The sequence below is a fragment of the Phalaenopsis equestris genome, unplaced genomic scaffold, assembly GCF_001263595.1.
Source record: "Phalaenopsis equestris unplaced genomic scaffold, ASM126359v1 Scaffold000860, whole genome shotgun sequence".
Lineage (NCBI taxonomy): Eukaryota > Viridiplantae > Streptophyta > Magnoliopsida > Asparagales > Orchidaceae > Phalaenopsis > Phalaenopsis equestris.
This window is the reverse complement of record NW_018165300.1, coordinates 178,681-206,083: the sequence shown is the minus strand read 5'-3', so window position 1 is coordinate 206,083 and position 27,403 is coordinate 178,681. Positions and strand designations below refer to the sequence as shown.

Here is a 27,403-nt window from a genome sequence, read left to right as displayed (position 1 = left end):
TGTTGAACCAGACCCTTAGGGATTACTTCGGTCTGTAGAGAGACTTCTGCAGTCAACACACCTGTTCCCGAGAGACTGCAGGGTCAAAACCTGGAGGGAGGCACATGAACACCTCCTTTGTGGGATTCCTATTTAGAAAAGCATTTTTGACACTCTGTTGGAATAGTGGTCAATCTAAATTCACAGCAAGAGAAAGTATGACCTTTGATATTTAGGTCTCATAATTCTCTTAAAATATTTTTTCAGATTAAGGAGAGCAAAGTAAAATGAAATTATTTATCTAACATCTAAACTTTAATATTTAGATAAACTCAAAGTAATTTTTTAGATATTTTTTTTTTGAAAGAACCAATTGTGCTCATATTTCTATCAATTAAATGTTGTTCTTGATTGAGGAAGAGGAAAATGAAATGAAATAACTTATGTACCATTTAAACTTTGATGTTTACATTGGCTCAAATTAATTTCTCAGGTGAACCTTTTCAAAATAATCAACAGGGCTCATATTCTCTCCATAAAATGCTTTTTCATATTGAAACTGAGGAAGTGAAATATAATTACTTGTTTCAGTTCGAAATAATTTTTCATGGGTATAATTCAAAATAACCAATAGTGCTTGTTTTCTTTCCATAAAATAGTTTTCCAGATTAAAGGAGAAAAATAAAATGCAATTACTTATCTAACATCTAAACTTTGATATTTAACATCAATTCAAAGCAATTTTTCAGGTATATTTTTTCGAATGAACCAACAGTGCTCATTTTTCTATCCATTAATTGTTTTTTCTGATTGAAGAAGAAGAAAGTTAAATGAAATAATTTATGTAAAATCTAAAATTTAATATTTATATCGGCTCCAGGCAATTTCTCAAGAAAACATCATACCATATAGAGAGAGGTAAAACACAAACAATCAACCAACAACAGGTGAACTGAGAAGCACAAAAGAAGAATGTAAAATGCAAACCATCCAGCCGCCCCTATAGAGAACAAAAGAAGAGAGATACATATAGCGAGAGGCAGCGAGAGGCGACGATACCGAGAACGGACGAAAGGGAGAAGAAGAACTGAGATTCTGCTCTAAAGCCACATCGAGAGAGAATGGAGGGGGAAGATGTTGATGGGTATTTGTGGGGACAAAGCAAGTGATTTGTGGAAATATTGAGGGGTAATGATGTCATTTTGCACCCAAAATGATGCTAAAATTGTGGAAGGCAGCCTCCCCATTTTTGGCTTTTGTCGTTCAACAGTTGCTCATCGCCAAAAATGTCACGACTCAGCCCGAGGTTTGGAATTAACCAAGGCGGTTATAGACAGTTATATGGTGGGAATTAAATTTTCTTTATTTATTTTCTATAGCAAATTTTTAATAAATGAAAGAGTTACTAATCAAATTAAATTAAAATAATATAATTAAATTTACCTTACTACTGGTTGTCCGCGTCTTTTATAAATATTTTTCATTATACTACTCATCTTTTAATCACTTAATTAAAACTGAAATATTAATTTAAAATAACATTAAGCTTAAATAAAACTAGTAAATATTTATCATCCTAAACCACAGTAATACAAGGAGAAAATAATATGCATGTCAGTTAAGTTTTTAATAAATCAATCTAAATATTTGATATTTTTTAATGAATCTTACTATATCAATAACATATCTTTATTATTCTATATCTGTTCGACCAACATCGAAGCACCGTATAAAAATTATATCACTCAAGTTACTTCAATATCAATATTTTTTTTTAATTTACGTGCACATGTACCTTTACATTCCCCATTAATACCATAAAGAAGTAAGTCCATCATAATTAGTCATGCACATACAAACAGTCAATATAAATATATCATTTATATGCTTATCACATTTATTTCAGTATGTTATATATGGCATACATCAATGCATTATAGGAAGTAGCTACATACGTTTATAACAATGTGACTAATAAAGGAAAAAATATATAAATCAAAGTAAAACTTGTACAAAATATCATTATGTGGAGAAGAATCAAAATATTATCATAGATTAAAAGTATTAGTACTCGTCTTGATGTAGATTAAATTGTTATTTAATTTGGCTTGATGTCAACTATTCTAAAAATTGAAAGTCTAAAATAAACATTGTATAAAATTTAATTTATTTATTATTTTAATAAACTATTAGCTTTTATTATTTACATATTAAATTTACTTTGTGTAATCCCGTTTAGTAATCTATTCAATTTATATTATTAAGTTCTATTATTAAATCAATTTAATAAACATTTAAGGCTTACGTTCCTCGGTAGAGACCTTAATCCAAGAGAGAGACTTCTTCTTCCCTTAGCGAGATCTGGTTCGCACGAAAGCTGGCTTCAAGTCCAAACTCAACGCATCACCTCTTCCTCCTATGTGCTATGTTTCCTCCTTTCCTCTTCTTTGATGGCCAGCTAGGTCACATGGGATTTCCTTCTGTCTCCGTATGAAGCTTTTCTCTTTCGGCTTGATTGCTCAGGTTTGAGCATCCGCACTCGACTCCTCTACTCTCATACCACACGCACGAGAGCTTCGGTTGAAGTCGCGACTCAACCTAGTAGTGCAACTGCTGTTCGACTCTTAGATGAGTTGTTTCTAGCCTTTGCCGCTCCTCCTACGCGACAATTTATACATGAAATTATCCACTTGGCTTCTAGACTCTCTTGCTTCTCCTCCCCCTCTACATTTTCCCCACTATTCGATTTCTCTCCCTCCATTGACTTCCCAACTCACTTTCTCTACTTCGATTTCCTCATTTCCTCTTCCCCAGTTAATTGAAACGAGACTTCATAGAAAAACACCCAGGAAGTGCTCTCCTAAACGAAAAATATAATGTTCGGAAGACATTTATATAGAGAGATTTGGGTTCATCGGAGCTGCTCTCCATATAAACGAAATCCGGACGTAATATTGCTTCCTCCTAAACACACTGTTAGGCTTTTTGGGGCCAATAAACAGCCAAATGATGCCATAAACGCACTTTAATTTTGTGAACTTTCGTGATTTTTAAGCATTAAAATTATGTTATTGGGTATTGAGTGTTTTTTGTTGTGAGACAGGAAACAAGTCATGGCGTTAACCTCCAATTCAAACAATTTAATGAAGGAAGAAGCATTATACAAACTTCAAAGTATAAACTAAGAAGTAATATTAACATTTTAGATATTAACACATTAAAAACTACGTGTCATCATGCTAACAAAGTAAGAAGGAACCAAATTATGCCAAGAAGAAATATGTTAATATGCTGACATCAAATCAGGAATTAAGAAGGGTCATACAAACTTCAAATCATCAACATAAACTATGATTTCAAAGTATAATACTAGAACATGAAAAAATTAAAATCAAAATAAGTTCAAAGTAAGTCTCGCTTTCTCCCACTCATTGTCTTCTACTTCAACAAAAATATAACAAGTTATCAACATTATAGTTTTACAATTTAGAAGTTTTTATCTTTAGAACTTCAATTACTCTATATTTAAAATATCGGTATAACAAATTGCTTTTATCTTTAGAACTTCAATTACTTAAAATCTTAGGGATACCTTCTTTATCCCCATAAAAGAAATTCAATGTTGAGATCTTTCTTTTAATAAAGCGGATTGTATTGCTTCGTTACTGTCACCACAAATTATTCATCATTTGATGCAATGTATTAAAAAATATGGGATCTTCGTTCTCCTTTAATTTTTTTTTTCTGCAAATTTAAATTCTTTAGTCTCCTATTGTGCGTAATATTAGCCAATGAGTCCATCTTTAAGGCATTCAAATGATTTCTTCTTCTTGTATGAATTCGATTATATGCACTCTAATTCTGCTCAAAATTCAATGACAAATATGTAAGTTTCAATAGTTTAGTAGTAAATCATTATAGCTCTCGAGTGCCATCACTAAATTGAATCCATTACTCAATGAAATTTGAAAAAAAAAAATGGGATTCTCGTTTCCTCTATTCATTTCTCACAAGCCTCTACAATGAATATCTAACACCCAAATTTGATATTTATGCTTATGACATCTTTATATCATAAATCTATGCATGAAAAGGTGTTATTCAATTTTACAATGATAGTGATGGTAGTATTTTTGATGTTATGTTAAAGATTTGCATGATATACATGTAAATACGAATGATTAGTTGTTAGATATGTAAATACATAAGAATTGTGTGGTATGTATGTAAATGCCCCTAAAATAAATTTGTCCCATTCTCCTTTTGCCCATTGCTCTATATAAAAGAAAATTTCTTTTTTCTCTTAATTTCTCCGTTTAATCAACTTTCTCATTTGGCTAACGGCTATCCTCATTATCTCTTATCCAGGTCCATGGAGGTGGTTTGATGAGTCCATGCTAGATTGCTGTGAACCTTTGGAGAAAGTGAAAACTGAAGGGATCACATTTGGAAAACTTGCATGCTTGGCTCACTGTTCTGGAGCTGAAGTTAAGTCTTATAACACAAAACAAACTTCTCTGGAAGTTTTTCGTGATCATATTATTAGATCCACTTCTTCAGAGGATTGTCATTTGATCACTTCGTACCATAGGAAACCGTTTAAGCAGGTTTCTACTATATTCTTTCAATAATTTAAAATTTCTTAGCGTAATTTATTGAACTTTCTTGAAGTTAGCAAAAGTGTAAACATGGTGCATCTGGTATGAGATACCTTTGATTTAGGTGACTATTTTTTTTTATTAGTATCAATCATTCTGCAAGAGAAGGGCTAAACTCCAGAACAATAAATAACAGATGATATGAAAAGCAAATGGGGCATTTACGTGCTTACCACACAATTCTTATGTATTTACATATCTAACACTTAAAGCTTTCACATTTACATGCATAGCAATCAAATTTTCATATCAAATAAAAAATAGCACTTCTACTTTTTGAATGTGAAATACAACTTTTTATGCATAGGTTTATGACACCAAAGTGTTATGAATGTAACTATAAAAGTTTAGGTGTTAGATATGTAAATACATAAAAATTGTTTGGTATGTAAATTTCCAAAAAAAAAAAAAAACATTGGGATGGGTGTGTAGAAACAAATATTGTGTGACCAACTTATAGAACTATTGTAAAAATGTCAGCTAAGAATTGTGTTAGCATTTTTAAGTTAGTCAATATATGCTGACATTTTTATGTGTTACTTTCAAATATCCATACGAGCTATTTCTCCAGTTTGAACTGCTACAACGATTGTGCCGTTAACTTCAAAATTCAGCAAATTTTTATATCTATCTTCCTCCGCCATTTATTTAAAAGTATCAGGAATTTTTCTTTTAACTCTTTATGGTATGACTGGAACTTTTTTGACGTTGCATTATATTTTAAAAAGGGAAATTGGCTAAAGTCAAAGTGAAAAACATTGCCATAAATGGGGTAGATGTAGTCTTTTATGTTTTCTAACTCATTCATTTTCTCAATCCATAATTCTTGTCGTCGATAACATCTTTATGATTCCACATTCTTTGAAAATTGGAGAATTTTGTCATCCGAACTATGTTTCAGCTAAAATTTGCATAGATACCAATTTCTTAAGATATGCTTATTAATTTTACATCACTTTCATGAATGACGCTGAGCGTCTCCATAAGATATGCTAGACGTGGGACGCGATGGAATAGGGCTTCCTGGACCGGTGGATCTTGAACAGGTTCAGCTGGGCGAAAGGAGGGGCTGACCAATCCTTCGGGAGGTTTAGGGCTACCGCCCAAGAGGAGCGAGGCTCCCTTTTATTACCTAGTATTGTATATGGTGTTTTCTTAGAGTTTAGGGTTAGTTTTTATCGTGTTCTTTTTTAGGACGCTCATTGGCGTCCCCTGTTTTCTTTTCTAGGTTTGTATATAAGGGTACATGGTGCTCCGTTGTATTTCATTTCGAGGAGGTGATTCGCTCCAAAAGTTCTAGTGGTGCTCCAGTTGTACCTTAATATCGAGGGGGTATTTATCTTCAACTTTCCATCCTTCGCAACCTTCCTTCCACCTCCGCCACCACCATAAATGTTGCTGCCATCCCAAGGACAGCACCTTTGCTGCTCCTACAACCACTGCAACCTCCCCTACCCCTTTCCTCCCTTGTAGTTTCCTGTACCAGCTTACAATCGAACCACAACTTCTGCTTGCTGCCAACCCTTCCAGCCACTGTTTGTTCTGTGACACCCCTTTTATGATCCTTGCCGCCAGCCAACCTCTCTTTTATGTTGCTCCCTTTTCTCCAGCCATCTCCTCCTTCCTGGAGTTACCCTGTCACCAGCCTTCCCCTTCCTTACTACAACCCAGTTCCCAGACACCTCACCTTCTTTGCTGCCACATCCACATTCCAACCCTCTATTTTTCCAAGAGCAACAATCCTACCGCAGGCTTCCCACCACTCTCGACCAAAGCCCTTGTTTGACATTTGTGTTTTGTGTTTTTTGTTATTTCCTATCGTTACTTCTATTTGATTTCAATAATAAAGTTGTAACTTCGGTGTTATTTGGTATCAGAGTTGGCATAAGTCTGGCCTTATCACAGAGTTTCTAACATCCACTCAACACCCAATCCAATCTCCACCCCGCACCCTTTCTCTTTACTGATTTTTTCAAGGACCTCTCACCCCTCCGACCTTAAACTCTAATCATATTAAGCCACCACCCAAAAATTATTTCCCACCCTACATAATCCCTACACAACCTCTCACCCCTCCGACCTTAAACTCTAATCATATAATAACTAAAATTTTAATAAAAGGGATAATAATAATAATAATAATAATAATAATAATATATAACAAAAAAAAAGGCGACGACGATTAGAGGATTTGCACCCCTTATAACAGTTTTAATGCACACTCTACGATCCCCTTCATTCAAAACAAATGAGCGAGCAAGAAATAGAGCTAGAAAAGGAAGTCAAAGAAGAGGCCATGCCCTAGCTGAGTAAGTAAGAGGAATCGAAGCCACAAGAAAAGGAAGCAATGACAGTGAAAGGAGAAGAAGAATAAGAGAGTCGTATTTCTCTTACCTATTTCGACCCTAAGCCTTAGCCAAAGAAGGCATCGATGTTGTGCTTGTGTGTAGAGGAAGGAGTTGGCGACCTTTGCGTAAGTGGGGGTTGTCTGCGTCGAACTGAGCGAAGGAGGAGAGGTGACCTGCGGCTTTGCATAGAAGTAAAGGCAAGCACGTCGGGTCAAGACGAGACATGGAGAATGGAATCGAAGCTCGCACGCTCTATTAGGCTGAGAAGGGGCCGAAGAAGAGGAGGAGCAACACTGTGCTGGCGTGCGGTGGAAGAAGTCAAAGAGGAAGAAGAAGCCAAGGGAGGAGCGACCCCGTGCATGCAATTAGGGCTTTCGAACCACATGAGGGAGAAGAAGAGAAGGCTACCTGTGTTGTTGCTGGGCTTGCGTGAGTAGGGCAGGCCGATTAAGCTGAATTAGGTTAGTTTTACAAGTTATTATGTTATTTAATTATATTTTTGCATATATATATATATATATATATCAAATCCTAGTGTCTTCGAAGCACCTATTGCGAGAGAAGAGGGTACTCAAGTTATGGAGTGTCATGATCAAGGTGTGCTGCAGGCTGAGCCAGATCAACAGTTTACCTCCATCGAAGATCCACCTATTGTTCACACGGGACTATCTCTGGTAGATGATTGCCAGGTTTACAAATCTCGGAAGAAGAAGAAAGGATTGTCAGATCTCAGCAAATCTCAGGATGACTGTATCATTGTGTCGAAACCACATCTCAGTATGTTGTTGGACTCTCTCCCTAGATCCAGGGGAAGGGGAAGCGATATATCTGCCAACTAAACCAACAATGATAAGAAGTTGTTTCTTTTTGTTTATTTTTTAGGAATACGTTTCTAATCTTTGTGAGTTGAGTTCTTTGTACTCACTCATTAAAACTTTTGTATCCTCTCTTTTTATCATTGAATTTTTCCTTTTCAAAAAAAATTAAAGTTTAAGCTTAATTATATGTGATATTAGGATTGAAACTAATAAATTAAGAAAAAATTTAGCTAATGAAGTGACATGAAATTCAGGTGAGGGAAGGGGAAGAATTATTGTCAATCAAAAGATTTTAAGTTTTTTTATAGTTTATTAAAGTGTTTAATGAATTTGTGGGAGTATGTGAGTGTTTAATGCAATGCCATATTGAATCGAGACTTTAATAGAGGAATTTCTACTTTGAAGGAGATGATTGTGTAGCAAGGGAGGAGTTGATCTCAAAGCCTATAAGGTAAATGTTAAACCTTATGTTATTAATGAAATTAATCACGTAATTAGCTAAATTAATTAATGTTATTAAGCTTTATTCTTGTTATGAAGTGAGATAGAAGGTCGCCTAATCCTTTGGATTTGAGGAAGAGGACAAATAATTTTAAAATATAAGGTATGTTTTAAATTAAAAGTTTAATTTAATTAGGAATTGATATTTAATAAAAAATTAATATTTAACTGTAATTTAGGTTGAACCACATTTAAACATAGAAGGTCAGGAGTCTGTGTAGCAAGCAAGTTAAGCACAGTGAGTAATTATTCTCTTATATATATTAAATTTAAAATTTATTAAATAAAGAACTTCATTAATGCTTTAGATAATTATTTTAAAATTGTATTCATTTTGTAACTTAAGAATTAAATGAAATGAATGGGAAAGAGAAAATGATTATTTAAATTCTTTAAAAAAGAGATAATTTAAAGGAAATGAAATGATAAGTAAATGTTTAAGTTATACAGGATTACATTTAGACTCTACTTGAGGGATCCAATGTACTCGTGCACGTTAAAGAAAATTGTAAATGTATACTTTCGGGTACAATTTAAGGCTACCTTTATTTACGATTTCGAGGGTGTATTCGAGCCCATTTTGATGATACCTTCGAGTATGATAGTAATCCTATAATGACTATCAAACTTGTTAAAAACGGTGAATACTTAAAGTAGAATGAGAAGCGATAAATTTAAAGTTTTATTGAAATTAACTGCATTTTTTGTTGGTCATTCATACATGAAATAGCAAAAATATTTAATATATATTAGATTATACTTACTAAGTTTTACTTACAGTTGTAGTTAAATGCTTTCTTTCAGGAGAAGAAAAATTTTAGATTTATATGTTTAATATGAGAGATTTAGTCTATCAGAGGAGGAGCATTGTTAGGGATTTTTATGATGATAGTGTCTTTTTACTGTTTCTGTCAGATATTGATCTATTGTTCACTATTGTTCAGTATTAGATTGAGATGTTATTTTAGATGTTATTGTTTTTGGATGCTTTAGATTTATTTATATTTGTGGATTAGTGGCTCTTTAGCGCCTGTTTGAGGTAGCTTATTTGGTGCGGTGCATTTTGAAAACACTAGCAGATGTGTTTGGTTACTGCGACACTGCAGATTATCGTAATAATCCGATAAAAATTTCTATCAAACACGACCACGTGTTCGACCTCACGGTCTGTTCCTTTGTGCATCTATTACTTCGTTGCCCTCGACTCTGTGCCTCTCTCGCGTCTCATATTCCCTAGGTGCGCCCCTCTCTCAATCGCTCTCGCGTCTCATTTGCCCTTGGTGCGTCTATTCAACCACCGTATCAGTATGGTTTAGTTTACCCGGTCTCAAGCTGCATCTATTTAATCATCAGGTTCTCTACTCTATTGGGGCCACCATACTTCCATACTTGGGGATCCTATGAAGCTAAATCTAGTCACCTTCAATCTATCCAGTCTTTTTGTTATCAGAATACTTGTGAAAAGGGATATCACTTTACCTAATATTACAAAAATCTGGTTGGGCACAACATATTATGCATATTGAAAAAAAATTGTCATGGAACGTAGACCCTTTTATTGTACTTACTGTAAGATGTTTGGGCATACCCTTGAAAAATATCACAGACTCCACCTTAACTTGAAATCTAAAGCTCAAATGCATAAGAATGTGTCTAACCCCACTGCTCTTGACACATATGCTCCTCCTGTTGAGGAAATTACCACAAAACAGGAGTCAGTGTCTAATTTAATTGTCCCTGGGGACCCTCCTGACAATACTGTTTTTGTTTCTGCCATTAATGTGTTGTCGGATGGCTCTGTTGGGCAACCTACAAATTCAAACTTTATTGAAAATAATACTGAAGGATCCTTATCTACAGAGGACAATGTTCAGACTGATAATCAGAGAATCTTGTAGCGCCTCATCAGAACGATTCGTACTTCACATACACTAGAACCTATTATTGTTACAACGGTTGACAATTTTTCTACTGCAGTTCTACCACCTCATGAGAACGAGAATGTCGTTACTGTTAGTCAGGCGCAAGGGGCTTATCAGTTTTTTCATGCCCGACAATTTGTTGACTAACACACTGATCAGATGGGTCAGTCTTCGGATGATGAATGACAGGTTTACACATCCAGGAGGAAGAAGAAGAATAAAGTTTCACTCGAGCTCAGGAATTTAATGGATGATACATTGGTTACTTCGGGTAATGACACGCAACTCACCAATTTGCTAGTTGGCTCTCTTTCTAGAACTAGAAGCAGAGATATGACTAAATTGAGTTGTCTCTAACTACTTGTTTTTGCGTTTTGGCGATTTTGGTTTTTGGTCTTACATGTATCTTTTCTCTTTTTTTGAGATTTTTATGTGTGCTATATCGTGTGGGTAGGGTGTCTTTTTTTGGCCAACTCATACAACCTATTTGTATCTTTTCTGTATTAATATATTAGCTCTTGGGCTTTGAATATATATATATATATATATAGATTGAAATATATATATTATAAACGCCCAAAGGCTAATTTTATTGAAATTGAAAGGATACATAAAAGTTGTATGAGAGGACCCAAAAAAGGTGTCCTACCAATATGATACATCAGACATTAGCATCGTAAAAGGATGAAACATGGATAACATACAAAAAAAAACAAACTTGTATGAAATAAGCTGCTAGACACGAGCCAACTTGGTCTTGCCTCTGCCTCTGGTTCTAAGAGCGGAAACAGCTAACAAATTGCTGAGTGTCGTTTCATTACCTAAAGTTACTAGAGTATCATCCATTAAGTTCCCAAGCTGGAGTGTGTCTTCATTCTTCTTTTCCTTTCTAGCTGTGTAAACCTGTCATTCCTCATCTGAGGACTGGCTCATCTGATCGGTGTGGTCAACAGATTGTTGGGCATGTAGGAGAGAATGAGCCCCCAGCTCCTGACTAGCAGTAACAACATTCTGATTCTAAAGAGATGGTAAGCATGTCTCTTCAACACCTGATGCATCCTGGGGATGTGGAGCTTCAATACTATCCTTATTATCGGGCCCAAGTAAACCATCTGCCAATATATCAGTCGGAAGAACAAAGATAGTATTGTCTCTGGTAGTGGGAGGGGGAGGTGGCATCGTGTCAACCGGTGTTTCAATAGTCTGTGGGAATGCACTCATGAGCGGAGGAGGGACATGTATGAGGTGGGGCAGATCCAGAAGTGTTTTTACTTGAAGTTTTTAAATTTGGATGCAACTGATAACATTGAAAAGGAGAATGTCCAAACATATGGCAGGGGGGAGCAAACGGTATCTGTTCAAGTTCTGCTTGCTGCCAAAATTTCTGATGTTGTGTGTCAATCCATATTTCTCCCGAAAAAGGTAAAGTAATATCCATTTCTATCAAAATTCTGGCTTCTGAAGGCCGAGTTAGATTCATTGTAGGCGTGTCAGTTTTGAGGGGTTTACCGTACACCATCGCTAAAGCTAAGAGAAGCTCTTGATCAAAACGGTGGATCTTCAAACTTGGAAAGCGCAGCCAAACAGGAATGGTAGGAGGTTCAGTACGAAGGTCAAAATCCACCGTCCATTTTAAAACCTTCACCACTTGGTTTTCTATTCGAAAAAGTCTTCTCGCAAACAAATGATTGTAGTCTTCATCATTTGATAATTGAATAAGAATATGGTGACCATCCAATTTACCGATCTTTCAACCCCCTTTCAGCTTCATTTGTTCAAAGTTCTTTCGAATTAGCTCAAGTTTAGGATTTTCATAAAGAAACTTACCAACTAAGAACAATCGGCAGGGCGCAGCTAGGGTGAAGATCTCTGCCTCAGTGAGAAAGATTGCAGTTTTGTCATTTTTACGGGAAGTTTTTTTAAGAAATTCGGTTTCACTGCTAAGAGCAAAATTGTCGTGGTATCGTTGTGGAAACATATTCGAAGGAGGGGAGGAGACGGGGGAGAGCAGCGGCGTAGGAACGCTCTGATGTCATTTCTACAGCAAGAAACGTCGATCGGCACAGACGCAGAAGCAGAAGCAGCGCACGTCGATCAGAAGACAAGTCGCAGTTTCGTCGCAGGGCGCGAAGCAACGCGAAGGAGGAAAAGTCTTGTGTTGTTGGGCGCGAAGGAACGACGATCGCACAGGAGACAAGCGCGGGCAAGCGAGCATCAGTGGAGTCGTCGACAACGCTGTGAAGAAGATGTAGCAGAGTCGCGTCTTCTCTGCCGCAATCGATGACGCGCACGGACGCGTGAGGGAGCGGAGATCGGGGCAGCAGCGACAATCGAAACGCTAGGGTTGGCCATGGGGCGGAACCCTAGCAGAGCGGCGGGACGACGACATCATATTCAGTGTTCGCACGCAATAATTTTTCCTCCACTAGAGGGATCGAACCCCAGATTAGAGGGGACATCTATATATATATATATATATCTATATTGTAAGACAATGTAAACCTAATAAATAAACACTTATGATTAACAAAGTTTGAAGCGTCATAATTGTAAACATCCCAAATTGCAAGTTTACCCATTGTTACTCTCAAACCCTAAAAGTTAAAACCTAGTAGATAAAAGTCATAATAACCTGAACATAAAGGATTGATTGATTAACCATATAATCAAACCATAATAAAAAGATTAACCTTAAAGTAATTAAAAGCATGTTTAAAAATTTTCAAATTGCAAACATACCCTTAATAACTTTCAAGATCCTAAATACAAACTCTAAAAAGATAAAAACTCATGACAACTTGAACTCAAATAATTGACTAATCTATTACATAACAGAATCATTACAAAATTGATTAACCTATGAATAATTAAAGGTGTGTTTATAAATTCTTGAATTACAAATATTCACTTAATAACTTTTTAACCTTAAAATAAACTCGTCAACTCCTGCCTTAACAAACTCAACTAAAAGCCATTAATCAAACAACAAATTAAACACTAGATCTCATAAGATGAACTTAAGTTATATTTGTAACGTCCCCTTCAAGTTATGAACACACCATCTTCATAATAGAACTTAATATAATTAAAGCATTCAAAGACTAAATGTTAACAAATCATCTTAAAAAACCCATATAACACAAGTAACTAACTTCAACATCAAGATAGAGCCATTTAAGTCAAGATGATGAAATTACAAACATGCCTCTAGTAAACTAAAACTCTAATATTTTTTTCTATAAAAATTAAAGTCAAATGAAACTTTCACCTAACAATCAAATAAACTAAAATGAATCAAGATCTAAAAAATTCAAGTCAAATAATTGACAAATGAATAATTAAAACATCAAACCAACATAACAAACCCTAAAAATTAAACCCAAACAAAAGTAAACTATAATCCACAAATACTAAAGTCATTAAAACTTAAAATGAACTCTAATAATAAACTCCTGATTTGCAAGAAATTTTGGATGAGTTAACCCATGGTTGCTAAAAAAAAACTCATGATTATTCATATTCAAGCCAATCACAAATAAGAAATGACTCAGGAACGATGGAATCATGGGATCTTTACGAGAGTCGTCATAAAAAATAATTGTTAAAATTCCAATTAATTAAAATAAAGTTCTGTTAAAAATTAAATTAATTAAAAAAGAATTCTATTAAAGATTAAATTGATTAAAAGTCCGATAAAACTCAAATAAGATAAAAAAAATCATAAACTCATAAAATTCGAAATATGTTAAAACATAAAGTAAACTCCTAATAACAAAACAAAACCGAACGTAACTTAAATAATAATAATTAACCTCTGGGGCTATGAATGTTTTTTGAACAACACAACCCCCCATAGTTGCTGATTAGAATCTTTCTGATTTTAGTGATTATATTTTCTGAGGATGTAGATCCAAAATACCAACAACTCTGGGATGACGGAAAGTCATGGACAGAGTGACCGGGATCGTCTTGACTAAAATATGATTATTCTTCCTATTTCACATTCACTCACCTTTAAACGTTATAAGACACTAATCATTTAGTCGTCATAAGATTAGATATGTTGTGCATTGTGATTGTGCTTGCTTATTAGACTTTTGTTGGATGAGTTTGCTTATTAGACTTTTGTTGGATGAGTAGGTAATTCTTTTGTATAGGTTGTGGTAGATTTTTTTTGCATGTTTCTAGGTTGTCATGATAAGTTTAGGATGTGCTGATTTTATTTTGCAGGGTTGTAATAACATAGGGTGTCATAGTTAAAATTAGGCTGTCATAGTAACAGTTTCTTTTTTCTCGAGTCATTTTCTTTTCTAGAGTTAGGGTGTGTTGTGGTCAGTCGACTATCAACATCTGAAATATCTAAAAGAGGATTAAGGACTAAATTTTCTACCCAAACCAAACGTTAATATTTTCAAAACATTAATGAAACTCTTAATTAAAATAAATTTACACAAAATATTATATTCACAACTTTAGAAACATCATGCATATAAAACAACTAAATTGATATTAAATAAAAAAGAGTAGAAACGTCTATGACTTAGGAACTGCCACAAAAATATCACCAGAGGTTTTTGCATAATCATATTGTTCGAACTCTTTATTTTTAAAGCTCTCAATCATTATACGAAAATGGATGGTTTGTTCTGTGAGGAACACTGCTTTATAGAGTGAGTTTTGCCTTTGCATTCAATTAGCTTTATAAACAAATCTTCTAAGTATTCATCATCAATAATTTACATAATCTATTACATTTTTGTTCTATTCACTCAGCACTAAAAGTTAACACAAAGTAATAAAATTGTTTAGTGTGGTGAGCCATAAAATATTTATACTTTAAATCGCAAGTGTATATTCACATTAGTCTTAGGGCATTGTTTATACCAATCATACATAGACTGTGTGGTTTGTAATCAAATTGTAAGACCTACTACTCCTATTAAATAACAGTCTATCTTATCTTGCATGCATTGAGACCGGTCAAGCATGGTTTTCACCGTGATTAAGTGTTTTGGATGACAATCGTTTCCAGACAAGGATATAAATCCATTGCATTTATATGTTTGTGTTCATTCATTCCATTTAGATAAGGTTTCTGAGGTTTCACTTTTTTCAGTGAACCTCCCTTCAGTTATAGGATCCCGATGTTATACGTCTAGCTACGGCATAAATCCCCACCTTTTATGCTTTTTTAAAATTATATATCATTCGTTTTAAGTCCTTACATTCTAATAAAATTTCAAGGTAAAACATCAAATAAACCTCTTTCAAAGTCATTAAAGTCAAACAATAGGACAATTGAGATGTCACTGAGTGTTTTTAGTATCTTCGACAACTTCTACTCTTCTTCTTTTGGGTTCTGTTAACAATTGTTCCACCTTTGAGCCTTTTCTATGTAAAATTTCAATAATCAATCATGGAAACTTGAACTTGAAAAGTTTTCTTGAAGATAAAATCTTAGCCAAAATCGAAAGTTTTTTTAAATGACTTTTGTTGCTTAAGATATAATTAATTTTAAAAGCTTACACCTATAGAAAGTTTAAGACCTTAGATTTAATCTAAACTCTTTCTAGTTTGGAAATTAAGATGGGAAAAGATTTGTCGGTTTTAATCGTAGATCATTGCAAATATTCAAAAAATTTTAATTTAAGTAATTTAATGGACCCATCGTCAAGTGATATTTGTATCTCTTGAGAGTATAATATTTTTGATGTCGTGTTTGATTATTAAGTAATTAAAACTTCAAGTATGTTTGGTTCTATAAAGTTATCCCCCCATCGTCAAAAATAAAACTGACAAGGGGACTAACTCTCCTAGAGGTTCAGGGCTGTCATCTAAGAGGAGTGGGGCCATCTCTTATTACCTAGTATTATATATGTTGTTTTCTTGGTGTTTAAGGTTAGTTTTTATGATGTTTTCTGTCAGGATAGCCATCAGCGTCCTCTGTTTTCCCTTCTATTGATGTATTCAAGGGTGAGGGGTACTCCGGCTATATCTCATTATGTTCGACTAGTACACATGCTTCTAAAGGTCTTTGAAAAGGAGCTATAGCATTATCCACTTTGTAATGGTTTGCCAAATGTTGATCCTAATGAATACAATGAGGATTCGTTGAAAATGTAGCTGCAAATAAGAGAATGATATCCATATTTGAGTACTTGGTGGTTCCTTTTAAGAGTCAAAGTGGGGTGACTATTTTAGCATACACATTGGAAACCCACTAATATAATTGGTTTGTTGAGAAAGAGGCTTGAATGCAGTTTGGGATCATTTTTTTTTAATTTTATTTTTTAATCTTTCATTTTTATTTTATTTTGTACATAATTTTGTTTTAAATAAAATATATTTGGTATGATATAACATATTTAATTATTTTTAAAAATACTCGGACAAATTTTAGATGTTTTGAGTGTTTTAAAAAAATGTTAATTTATTTCTTATGAAAATAAATACATGAAAAATATGCACTAAATAAACACATTTTAAAAATAAAAGCAACAACAACAACAACAACAAAGCCTTAATCCCACAACGTGGGGTCGGCTGCATGAATCTTTTTTCTCCATTGCGTCCTGTTTAGTGTCATATTTTTATTTAGTTCCAATCAATTAAGATCTTTTTTTATACGATAAGTCCAAGTCTTCCTAGGTCTACCTCTGTCTTTCTTAACATAAGTCGAATCTAAAATATCTACTCTTTTAATCGGATCATCAGACGATCGATGCTTAATGTGACCAAACCATCTAAGATGACTTTCTCTGATTTTGTCTGTCACAGAAGCTACACCAACCCTATCACAGATATATGCATTTTGCATTTTGTCTCTAAGTGTAAAGCCACTAATCCACCTAATCATTCTCATCTCGGCAACACTTAACTTAGTATTATGCTTCTCTTTTAAAGGCCACCATTCAGTGTCATAGAGCATTGCAGGTTTCACCACCACCTTATAAAATTTTCCTTTCAATCTAAGCGATACTTTTCTATTCTGAAGCAATCCTCCACTTCAACCAACCAATTTGAATTCTACTATTAGCATCCCCATCTATATCACCATCGCTTTGAACAACAGACCCGAGATTTCTAAATCGTTCACACCTTTAAATAATTTGATCACCCAAAGTTATACTTCTGTCACTAGAGCTACTAGTACTAAAACTACATTCCATGTATTCAGTTTTAGTTCTACTCAAATGAAGGCCTTTAGACTCCATTGTAGACCTCTATAATTCATGTTTTTTCTGGGCTTTTTCTCTCGTCTTATCCATGAGAAGGATATCATCAACAAAAAGCATACACCAAGGTACATCCTCCTATAAATGTCCAGTAAAACCATCCAATCCATAAAACCATCCATAACTAAAGCAAAAAGATATGGGCTTAAGTCGATCCTTGATGTAATCCAACAGTAACAGCTCTAGTATACATTTCTTTAATGACTTGAATATAAGTCATATCAACACCTTTTTTCTTAAGAACTCTCCAAAGGATATCTCTTGGAACCTTATCATAAGCTTTTTCAAAATCAATAAAAATCAAATGTATATTCTCCTTATTATCTCTGAACTTCTCCATTAAACCTCTCAATAAATGTATATCTTCCATAGTAGACCTGCTCGACATAAATCCAAATTGATTATGAGAAATCTTTGTAATACGTCTTAACCTATGTTCAATTACCCTCTCCCATAATTTTAAAGTATGTCACGTCAACTTATTTCGTCTATAATTTGCACGCTCTTGTGCATCTCCTTTATTCTTAAAACTTAAAAATGGGGAAAAATACTCTTTCTCCACTTCTCAAGCATCTTTATAGTTTTTAAAATAATATTAAAGAGTTTAGTAAGCCAAGAAACTCCCAAGCAAGCCCTTATGGTAGTTAGCTTCTGATGCAAGATTAATTATGATATGCAAAGAATCCATAAGCCCTACGAAATGTGTGCCGAATAATTTTAAATTATACAAAAAAATTGTGGATGGTTTCTATATTAGGATGACCAAAAGAAAATTTACCGGTAATAGAAAAGCAAAAAGGTCTAAGCTAGTTCAGTGATGTAGTCATCAGAAAAGATAATGTTTGGTTTACCTTGATATATGGAAGGATGCTTAAGATGTTGAAGAGAGCAGGGAAAAGATTGTTAGGTAGAGAATAGAGATGAGTGATTTAACCCACTAATAACCTCAACTAAAATGCGAGGATTAGGAGAAATATTTGGGGTAATGGGGAGACAACCTTTCCTCTTTAACCCTAGGAGATGTCAAAGAAGGGAGAAGCAAAGAATCTTGTGGAACTATCTGCGGCAAAGTAGATTGGTCTAAGTTATAAAGTGGAATGGTTGGTAAAGCATCAGTCGAAGATAAAAGGAGGGAGCATGATGACGAAGATGTGATTTGAAACAAAAATTTACCATATTGAATGAAGTTGATGAAGGCCTAAAAGTCCTAAGATCGGACTGGAAACAAGTAACAGATGCCATGAGGCGTCGCTAAGGAAGAGAGCACTCGACAACTGCTCTATGAGTGAGCAGTAGAGAGCCAATGTAGAAGAGAGAATAGATTTTGTGGGGAGCCAACTTGACTGAGCACAGACGTAGGCAGGCTGCACGTGGGCGATCATGATAGATCAGATATGCAGGATACCCTTGAAGACAAGTGAAAGCTGCACAAAGCAATGTGCGAGCAGCTTTTCTGGACGACAAGCCCTAGCGCAACTGCAGGCGAGAACGAGCCATTCGAGACAACCTGTGCGAGTAGGATGGAGTACTAAGTCATGTCAAAACCTTGCTGTAGTCCTAGTATCCATGATCCCTGAAATTGACAAGTTTGTTCATTTGATATATGATTTTGATCCCTGACCCATTTACAAGTTAAATGTTATCGGCTTTGTTGGAAAACATTGCCTTTAATTTCTTTTTCTATATCTTTTTTGTGTGCCTCTCTTGCTTCTATTGTCCAATCTTAGCTAAACTAGCTGGATTGAATATCTTAGCTAAACTAGCTGGGTTGAATCATTAAATATCTATAACAATACTTTCTTGCTCTGGATGTAGCCATAAATGTTTTTCATACTACTTTGCTTGTCGGTATGTCTTTCACATTGCTATAATTTCCTGCATGACTTCTACAGTTCTTGCAGAAGATACCTCTGCTGATTCTCCTAGTAAAAACCTTTTATCAAATTAATTTGTATCAGTGATATGATACTGCATTGCGACTACTAGAAAATAATCATCAGAATGTCACATAAATAATGCTTTACTGAATGTTCATTCTGGTTCTTTAAGCTTACGTTGGTCAGCTCTTTCTATTGTTTTTTTAGTATTTGGATGTTAACCAAATGAGTCCAATAATTTTCTTATTGTTTAGACAGGTAGCGGTCATTTTTCTCCCATCGGTGGTTATCATGCTGGTCGTGATATGGCACTAATCTTGGATGTTGCCCGCTTTAAATATCCACCACATTGGGTTCCGCTTACACTACTTTGGCAGGCTATGGACACAATAGATGAAGCAACTGGACATTATAGAGGGTATGAAGTGCTATGCATTCCTCATGTGAAATAATTTTTTTTCCCGAAGGGCACTCCATTGCTTAGCATTCTGGGTCTCTTCCATTAAAAGTTGTCCATGCTAAGTTGTTAACATTGTCTTTTCTTTTTTTCTTTTTTTACATTTTGTTAAAACTTTTTTCGTAAGCGTCGCTATCTTCTAGTAACCTGACTGTGTTCTTTCTTGTGCAGGTTTATGCTTATTTCAAAGTTTCAGAGTGCTCAATCTCTGCTTTTTACTCTGGTATATACGTAGTTATGACATAAAGCAGCAAGTTATATTTTATATCTGCAAATTACAGCATCTGATTGTGGTGAAAAATAGTTACATGTTTCCCTTATTTCATATGCGTCTTTTTCTTTTTTTCATCATCATCACCTTCTTCTTCTATGTTTTCACACCAGGTTCTGCAAATAATAAGTATAGCATTATTACTAAATGTGTTTCAGGAGGCTAGTGATTGCTTCAATTTAGAACAAAAATCTAAAATTAATTGGAAGGGCATAATCATATGACTTGAATGTTCTTAAAGGCTGTAATAGAATAAAATGTGCTTGAAATGTTGTTGGAAGGTTTGTAGATTTGTATTCCTCAGCTTCCCTTTATAATCTTTTGAGAATGTACATGAGGCGTGACAAGAAGAAAAAATGAATAATTGAAAAGCGGTTTGCAAATCTGTTGTTTGATCTAAGGGACTAAAAAATAGAATGTGGTGGCAGGTAAGAGCCAATAAGAATGCTGTTTGGAGGGAGAGAGGAGGGTGATTAGTGCAGTTAGGAGACATGGTGGCGGTCTATTGTTGTGCATGTCTTCATGCATTATGTACTAGTGCCTGCTTCTTTGTGGCATGCTTTGAGAGAGGTGGAGAGGCCGGAAGAGAGAGAGATATGGGGTTAGAAGTGGTGAGACTCTTCTTGATGAAAAAGTTCCCAAAAAATTTTCACTATGGTTGACATGCACTGTAGTTGATTTGGAGGAGGTCTACATCGTGGCTTTAACTTTTTTTGCTCAACTTTTTATATGAGTATTTTCTACTAAATTCTTAGAAGATAGATTGGATATCAGATAAGGCATCATGCAGAGATTTTGCTCTTCTTTTTGAGAAATTTATTATTTGGTTCAAGCTTTTCTATAGGTGCAAGCTCCTCCGATGGTTATTCCTCTCAATCATAAAAGAGAACTTTTTTATTTTTGCTAGTTGATAAGCTCAAAATCTTTAGTTTGTACTAGCAATGATTTGGTTAGCATAAAAAATTATACCATCATTATCTTATGGTGGATGATGGAGGGAATGATAAGACACTTGATCAATGTTCCATATTTTTATTTTCCCAAGTTGTCGTGGACTTTGGCTACTTAGTTAGCAGAGATATTTGACCCAACCTGATTGAATGCTCATTATAAACAATCATGGGTTGCATCATTCATGGAGACCTTAAAGACTTGAGTGAATTTTGCTTGAAGGGCCATTTTTAATTCAGCCTTAGCTAATAGAAAAGTTTTGTGCCCAATAAAGCATACCTTATGGTTCATAATCTATAGGTTGAACCATGAGCGAATATGTTAGCTTTGGTTATACACATTGTATAATGTTGCTATTTAGTGGCTGATTATGGACTTAAAAAAATTGGGCTTGACAATTGTATGAGATTTGTTGTTTTGGGCCAGAAGTCAAGTTGGTTTTAATATAAAATACTACTAGAAATTTCCCCTCATTTTACGAGGATTTTATGATCTAGTTCCATGGGCATAAGCCACTATATTAAATACCCCTTTTTACAAGTATTTTATTAAGGTTTGGTAGGCATTTAGTGTTTGGCGACAACAATTTAATTTTATGGTTGAGTAAAAATATGTCGCCTTTAGCTTAGAGCTGATAGTGGGAGAATGATCTTGATAAATCATGGCCTATTTAGTTAATGTATGTACTCAACCAACCCATCATGATCTAACGGTAATTGTTAGCAACCATGATTTGTATCTTCCAAGGGGTTCTTCTAGAAATGTGATGAATGTTTATCTAAGAGGATAATTTCTAGTTGAATTTTGCTAATAAAAGGCTTGGTGCCTGATCAAGTGCACTTTATCATTTACCATTGTGGGGTTGAGCTATTAAGTAACTTGTGTGCATTAGCCATGGCCATAAGTTAATGGTGTTATTTTATGACAAATTACTAAGTCAGAAGGCCCTGATCATTACCTTACCTTAATAATATTTTTTGACATAAAAGTACTCTATTAGATATGTCATTTTGTTGTTGGTGTGAGATTTTTGAGATTGATCATTAATATATGCTAGATATAATATTTGCTCTTTATGAGTTTACAATATCATAAATTAAGTACCTTTGAGAAACTATTATGCTGAGTGGTTGAATATTTGTTTTTAACTTTAAGCTGTAAATTTCACTTGAATGTTATGAATTTATAAAAAAAAATTAAATTTTAATATTTTTATTGTCTCAAATCTGAAATGATTTATGTTGGAAGTTGAGGTATTTTAAAATTATGATTCTTTTTTTATTGAGATTTGCCTTTTAACACATCCATCATTAGGATATTTGAATAATTCAATTTAATTTTTTAGACCTTGTTAACTTTATTGATTTGCATGTGGAGGATCAAGTTCAATACTCAGGTGTGCTTGAATAAATTCATTTCAATGTTTAGGAATGTTGATTAGGAGCTAACTTTATCTCTAGTTTTAATAAATGGAGGAGTACAAAAGGGCATAAATTCATTGCAAAGATCCTTGGTTGGACCCAAATTTTTTGAACACTATCATTGTCGGGTCTCAAGCCCTGGATGTGAAAAGTGAAGGACTGTGTTTGGTAGTTGACAGCGAGTGTAAAATTTGTTAAAAAATTATGACATTAATTTTTTAAATCCTTGTGTAAATGTTAGGGTTTCTCTTAGAAGCGATGCGTTGTATGATCTTAATACAGCGAAAAGTGAGCGAAGGCCCCTACACCAGCGCCCGAGTGTAGTGTCAAATACTTAAGGCTTCCCACATTACGGACAGATGTGGATAAAGAAATTTGTCCATGAAATTAATATTAAGAAAGAATCTTGGAATATAGGCACTCTCAGTGGTAAATTAATAAAATTAGTTAATATTTTATTTCATTGGAAAATAAATATCTTATGTATTTAAGAAACTAAATGTGTTAGAGAAAAAACTAAGGAGATTAATATTTTGGGTTTTAAACTTTAGTATTTTGGTAGGAGTCGCACTAGAAATGGTGTAGGTGTAATTATAGATAAAAGCTTGAAATGTAATGTTGTAAAATTTAATAGAATTGGATATAAAATTATAGCCCCTAAGATTATTGTTGATATTAAGATTTTTAATGTTAGAAATGCTTATGCTCCTCAAGTAGGTTTAGATATAGGTTTAAAAAAAAGTTCTGAAATGACCTACAATAATTAATACAAATGATACATCTTGATCAAAGAATTTTTTATTGGGGATATCTAAATTGATATGTTGATAGAGTGATAGAAGATTTTAAAAATATTTATGGTGGCTACAGTTTTGGAATGATTAATGAAAAAAGTAGAATCATATTAGATTTTTCTTTAGCGTGTGATTTAGTATATTATTACTTATAAGAATCGATCTAATAAAACACAAATTGAATTTTTTCTTATGAAAAAAGAGATCACCAAGAATGTAAAGATTGTAGGGTCATTTCAAGTGAAAATTTAAATACTCAACATCGATTATTAATTATAGATTTTAAGATAAAAATTGTAAGATAAAAATACTATGAATCATTATCATAACATTAGATTGGAATACCTAAAAGACAAATAAAATTATTTTTATGAGTAAACTTCAAGATTTCAAGATTTGGGTTGTTCATGAAAATGAAAAATCTTTCCTTTAGATAATTGTGTAAATGTTAGGGCGCCCCCGAAAGCGACGCGCTGTATGACTTGAATATAGTGAAAAGTGTGCAAGGGTCGCAACACCGACAACTGAATTTAGTGTCATATAAGTAAGAATTTCCACAATACAGACATATGCGGGTAAAGAAGTTAGTTCATGAAACTAATATTATGATAGAATCTTGGAATATTGGTATTCTGACTAGTAAATTAATGAAATTAGTTAATATTATGATTCATAGAAAGATAATTATCTTATATATTTAATAAATTAAATGGGTTGGAGAAAAGGCAAATGAGATTGGTAGCTTAGGTTTTAAATTTTATTATTCAAGTAGGAGTCACACTAGAAATGGTGTAGGTGTAATTATAGATAAGAGCTTGAAAGATAATGTTATAAAATTAATAGAATTTGAGATGGAATTAAAGCCCTTAAGATTGTTGTTGATACCAAGATTTTTAATTTTATAAATGTTTATGCTCCTCGAGTAGGTCTAAATATTCTCGGTGACTAAGGTTTTAGAGTAATTAATAAAGACGGTAGATTCATATTAGATTTTGCTTATTATTTTATTGTTGTTAATATTTTTTTTTTTAAAAAATGAGCATATTATTACTTATAAAAATAGATCTAATAAAACACAAATTGATTATTTTCTTTCGAGAAGAAGAGATCGTCGAGAATGTAAAGATTGTAAGGTCATTTCTATTGAGAATTTAAGGACTCAATATCGACAATTAGTTCTGGATTTTAAGATGATGAGTTGTAAGATAAAGACTATTAGATTTCTTTGTCATAAAATTAGATGAGGGCACCTAAAAGTCATAAATAAAATTATTTTTATAAATAAACTTCAAGATTTCAAGACTTGGGATGTTCATGAAGAAGCAAATTCTAGAAGCAAATTCTATGTGGGTAAAGTAGCAAATAATATTAAACAAGTGGCAAAAGATATACATCGATAATCAAGAGAAAATTTTTTTATAAATAAAAATAGTTGATGTTGGAATAATATTGTGCAAGAAAAAATAAAAATATAAAAAGTTATTATAAATATTAGTTTAAATATAAAAGCTTTGAGAATTAAAAAAATATAATGTGACTCATAGGGAGTCTAAGAAAATAATTTATGACGCTAAAAATTCTGCTCTTTGTAATAAATTAGATACTATAGTGGGTGAAAAATATGTATAAACTAGCCAAACAAAGAGAACAAAAATAAAGATAAGTAAAGTGTATTAAAGATGAAAATCAAAAAGTTCTTTTCTTAGACAAAGATATTCAGAATATGTGGATGGGCTATTTTAATAAATTTTTCAATGAAGTTTCTGAAAATAGGATCTACCTTAGCGATCTTAATATCATTAATAATTATAAAATATTTTATTTTTATACTCACATTAGTAAAAAAGAAGTTGAGGATAGTTTAAAAAAAGTCAAAGTTGGAAAATCATTAGGATCTGATGATATCCCAATTGAAGTGTGAAAATATTTATGAGACTTGGGAATTTGTTGGCTTACTAAACTCTTTAATATTATTTTAAAAACTAAAAGATGCTTTAGGAGTGGAAGAAGTGTATTTTGGTCTTCATTTTTAAGAATAAAGGGATGCACAAGAGTGCAAATTATAGAGGAATTAAGTTGATGTGTCATACTTCAAAATTATGGGAGAGGGTAATTGAACATGGATTAAGACGTATTACAAAGATTTCTCATAATCAGTTTGGATTTATGTCGGGCAAGTCTACTATGGATGTTATACATTTATATAGAAGTTTGATGGAGAAGTACAGAGAGAATAAGTAAGATCTACATATGATTTGTATTGATTTAGAAAAAAACTTAAGATAAGGTTCCAAAAGAAATCCTTTGAAGAGTTCTAGAGAAGAAAGATGATGATATGATTTATATTCAAGTCATTAAAGATATGTATACTAGAGCTGTTACTTGAGTTCGAACAGAAGGAGGATTGACCCAATATTTTCCTATTTCAGTTGGACTACATCGGGGATCGGCTTTTAGCTCATATTTTTTTGCTTTAGTTATGGATGGCCTTATTGGGTATGCTCTTATTGGCATTTATAGCATGATATACTTTGGTATATGATTTTCGCTGATGATATCCTTATTGTCAATAAGACTAGAGAAAGAGTTCAAGAAAAACTCGAATTATGGAGGTCTACATTGGAGACTATAAGCCTACTATAGGCCTTCATTTGAGTATAATTAAAACCGAATACATAGAATGTAGTTTTTGTATTAGTAGCTCTAGTGGCAGAGTTGTGATTATTGATGGTCAAATCATTAAAAGGTTTAAATGCTTTAGATATCTCGCTTCTATTGTTGAAAGTGATGGTGATATAGATGGGGATGTTATTAATAGAATTCAAGTTGGTTGCTTGAAGTGAAGTAATGTGTTGGGCCTATTGTGTGATAGAAAAGTACCACTTAGACTGAATGGAAAATTTTATAAGATGGTGCTGAGACTCGCAATGCTCTATGATGCAGAATATTGGCCTTTAACAGAGAAACATAAAACAAAGTTAAGTGTTGCTGAGATGAGAATGCTTAGGTGGATGAGTGGCTTGACACTTAGAGACAATGTGAAATGAATATATATGTGACATAGTTGGTATAGCTCTAGCGGCAGATAAAATTAGAGAGTCATCTTAGATGGTTTGGTCACATTAAATATCGACCATTTGATGATTCGGTTATGAGAGTAGATGTTTTAGATTCAAATAACGTTAAGAAAGACGGAGGTAGACTTAGGATGACTTGAGCATATTGTATAAAAAATGATCTTAATTTATTAGAATTTAATAAAGGGAGAGGTAGACCTAGGATGACTTGGGCATATTGTTACTTAATAGGATACATTGGAGAAAAAGGATTCATGCAGCCAATCACACTCAGTGGGATAAAGGCTTCATGATGTTGTTGTTGTATTATGAAGATGCAAATTATGTGGGATATAGTAACATATATTATTAAATAAGTTGTAAAAAATGTACTTGGGGAACCAAAAAGAAAAATTTTTATAAATTAAAATTGTTGGTGGTGGAATAGTAATGTGCAAGTAATGATAAACTATAAAAATTTGTGTTATAAAAATTAGTTTCAATGTAAAAGCTTAGAGAAATGAGAAAATTATAAGTTGGTCTGTAGGGAGTCTAAGAGAACATTTTTTTAAGTTAAAAATTTTGCTTTTAGTGATCTTTATAATAATTAGAAATTAAAGAGTGTGAAAAATATATTTATAAACTAACCAATCAAAAGGAAAAGTAAATTAAATATTTAATTCAAATAAAGTGTATTAAAGATGAAAATCAAAAAGTATTTTCTTAAAGAAAGATTCTTCAACATAGCTGATTGAGTTATTTTGATAAAATTTTTAATGAATTTTCTGTAAATATGATCAACTTTAGTTATCTTCAAATCGTTAATAATAATAAAATTTTGTGTTTTTATCGCCGCATTAATAAAAAGAAGTTGAAGAGGCTTTAATGAAAATCAACAATGGAAAATCAGTATGACCTGATGATATCCCAATTAAAATGTTGAAATATTTAGGAGATTTGAGAGCTTCTTGGCTTACTAAACTTTTTAATGTTATTTTAAAAAATAAAAAGATATATGAGGATTGAAGGAAAAGTATTTTTGTCCCGATTTTTAAGAATAATAGGGATGCACAAGAGCATGCAAATTATATAGGAATTAAGTCATGTGTCATACT

The 27,403-nt window shown here is 33.3% G+C and overlaps 1 protein-coding gene across 1 annotated transcript in view; it reads left to right on the top strand.

Moving 5' to 3' along the window:
• LOC110031890 (glutathione gamma-glutamylcysteinyltransferase 1-like) overlaps window positions 1-27,403 on the top strand; it is a 70,060-nt gene that overhangs the window by 19,175 nt on the left and 23,482 nt on the right. The window contains 3 exon segments of the mRNA XM_020735314.1: window positions 4,348-4,586; window positions 19,593-19,756; window positions 19,967-20,018. Coding sequence (XP_020590973.1) covers window positions 4,348-4,586; window positions 19,593-19,756; window positions 19,967-20,018 — 455 coding nt within the window.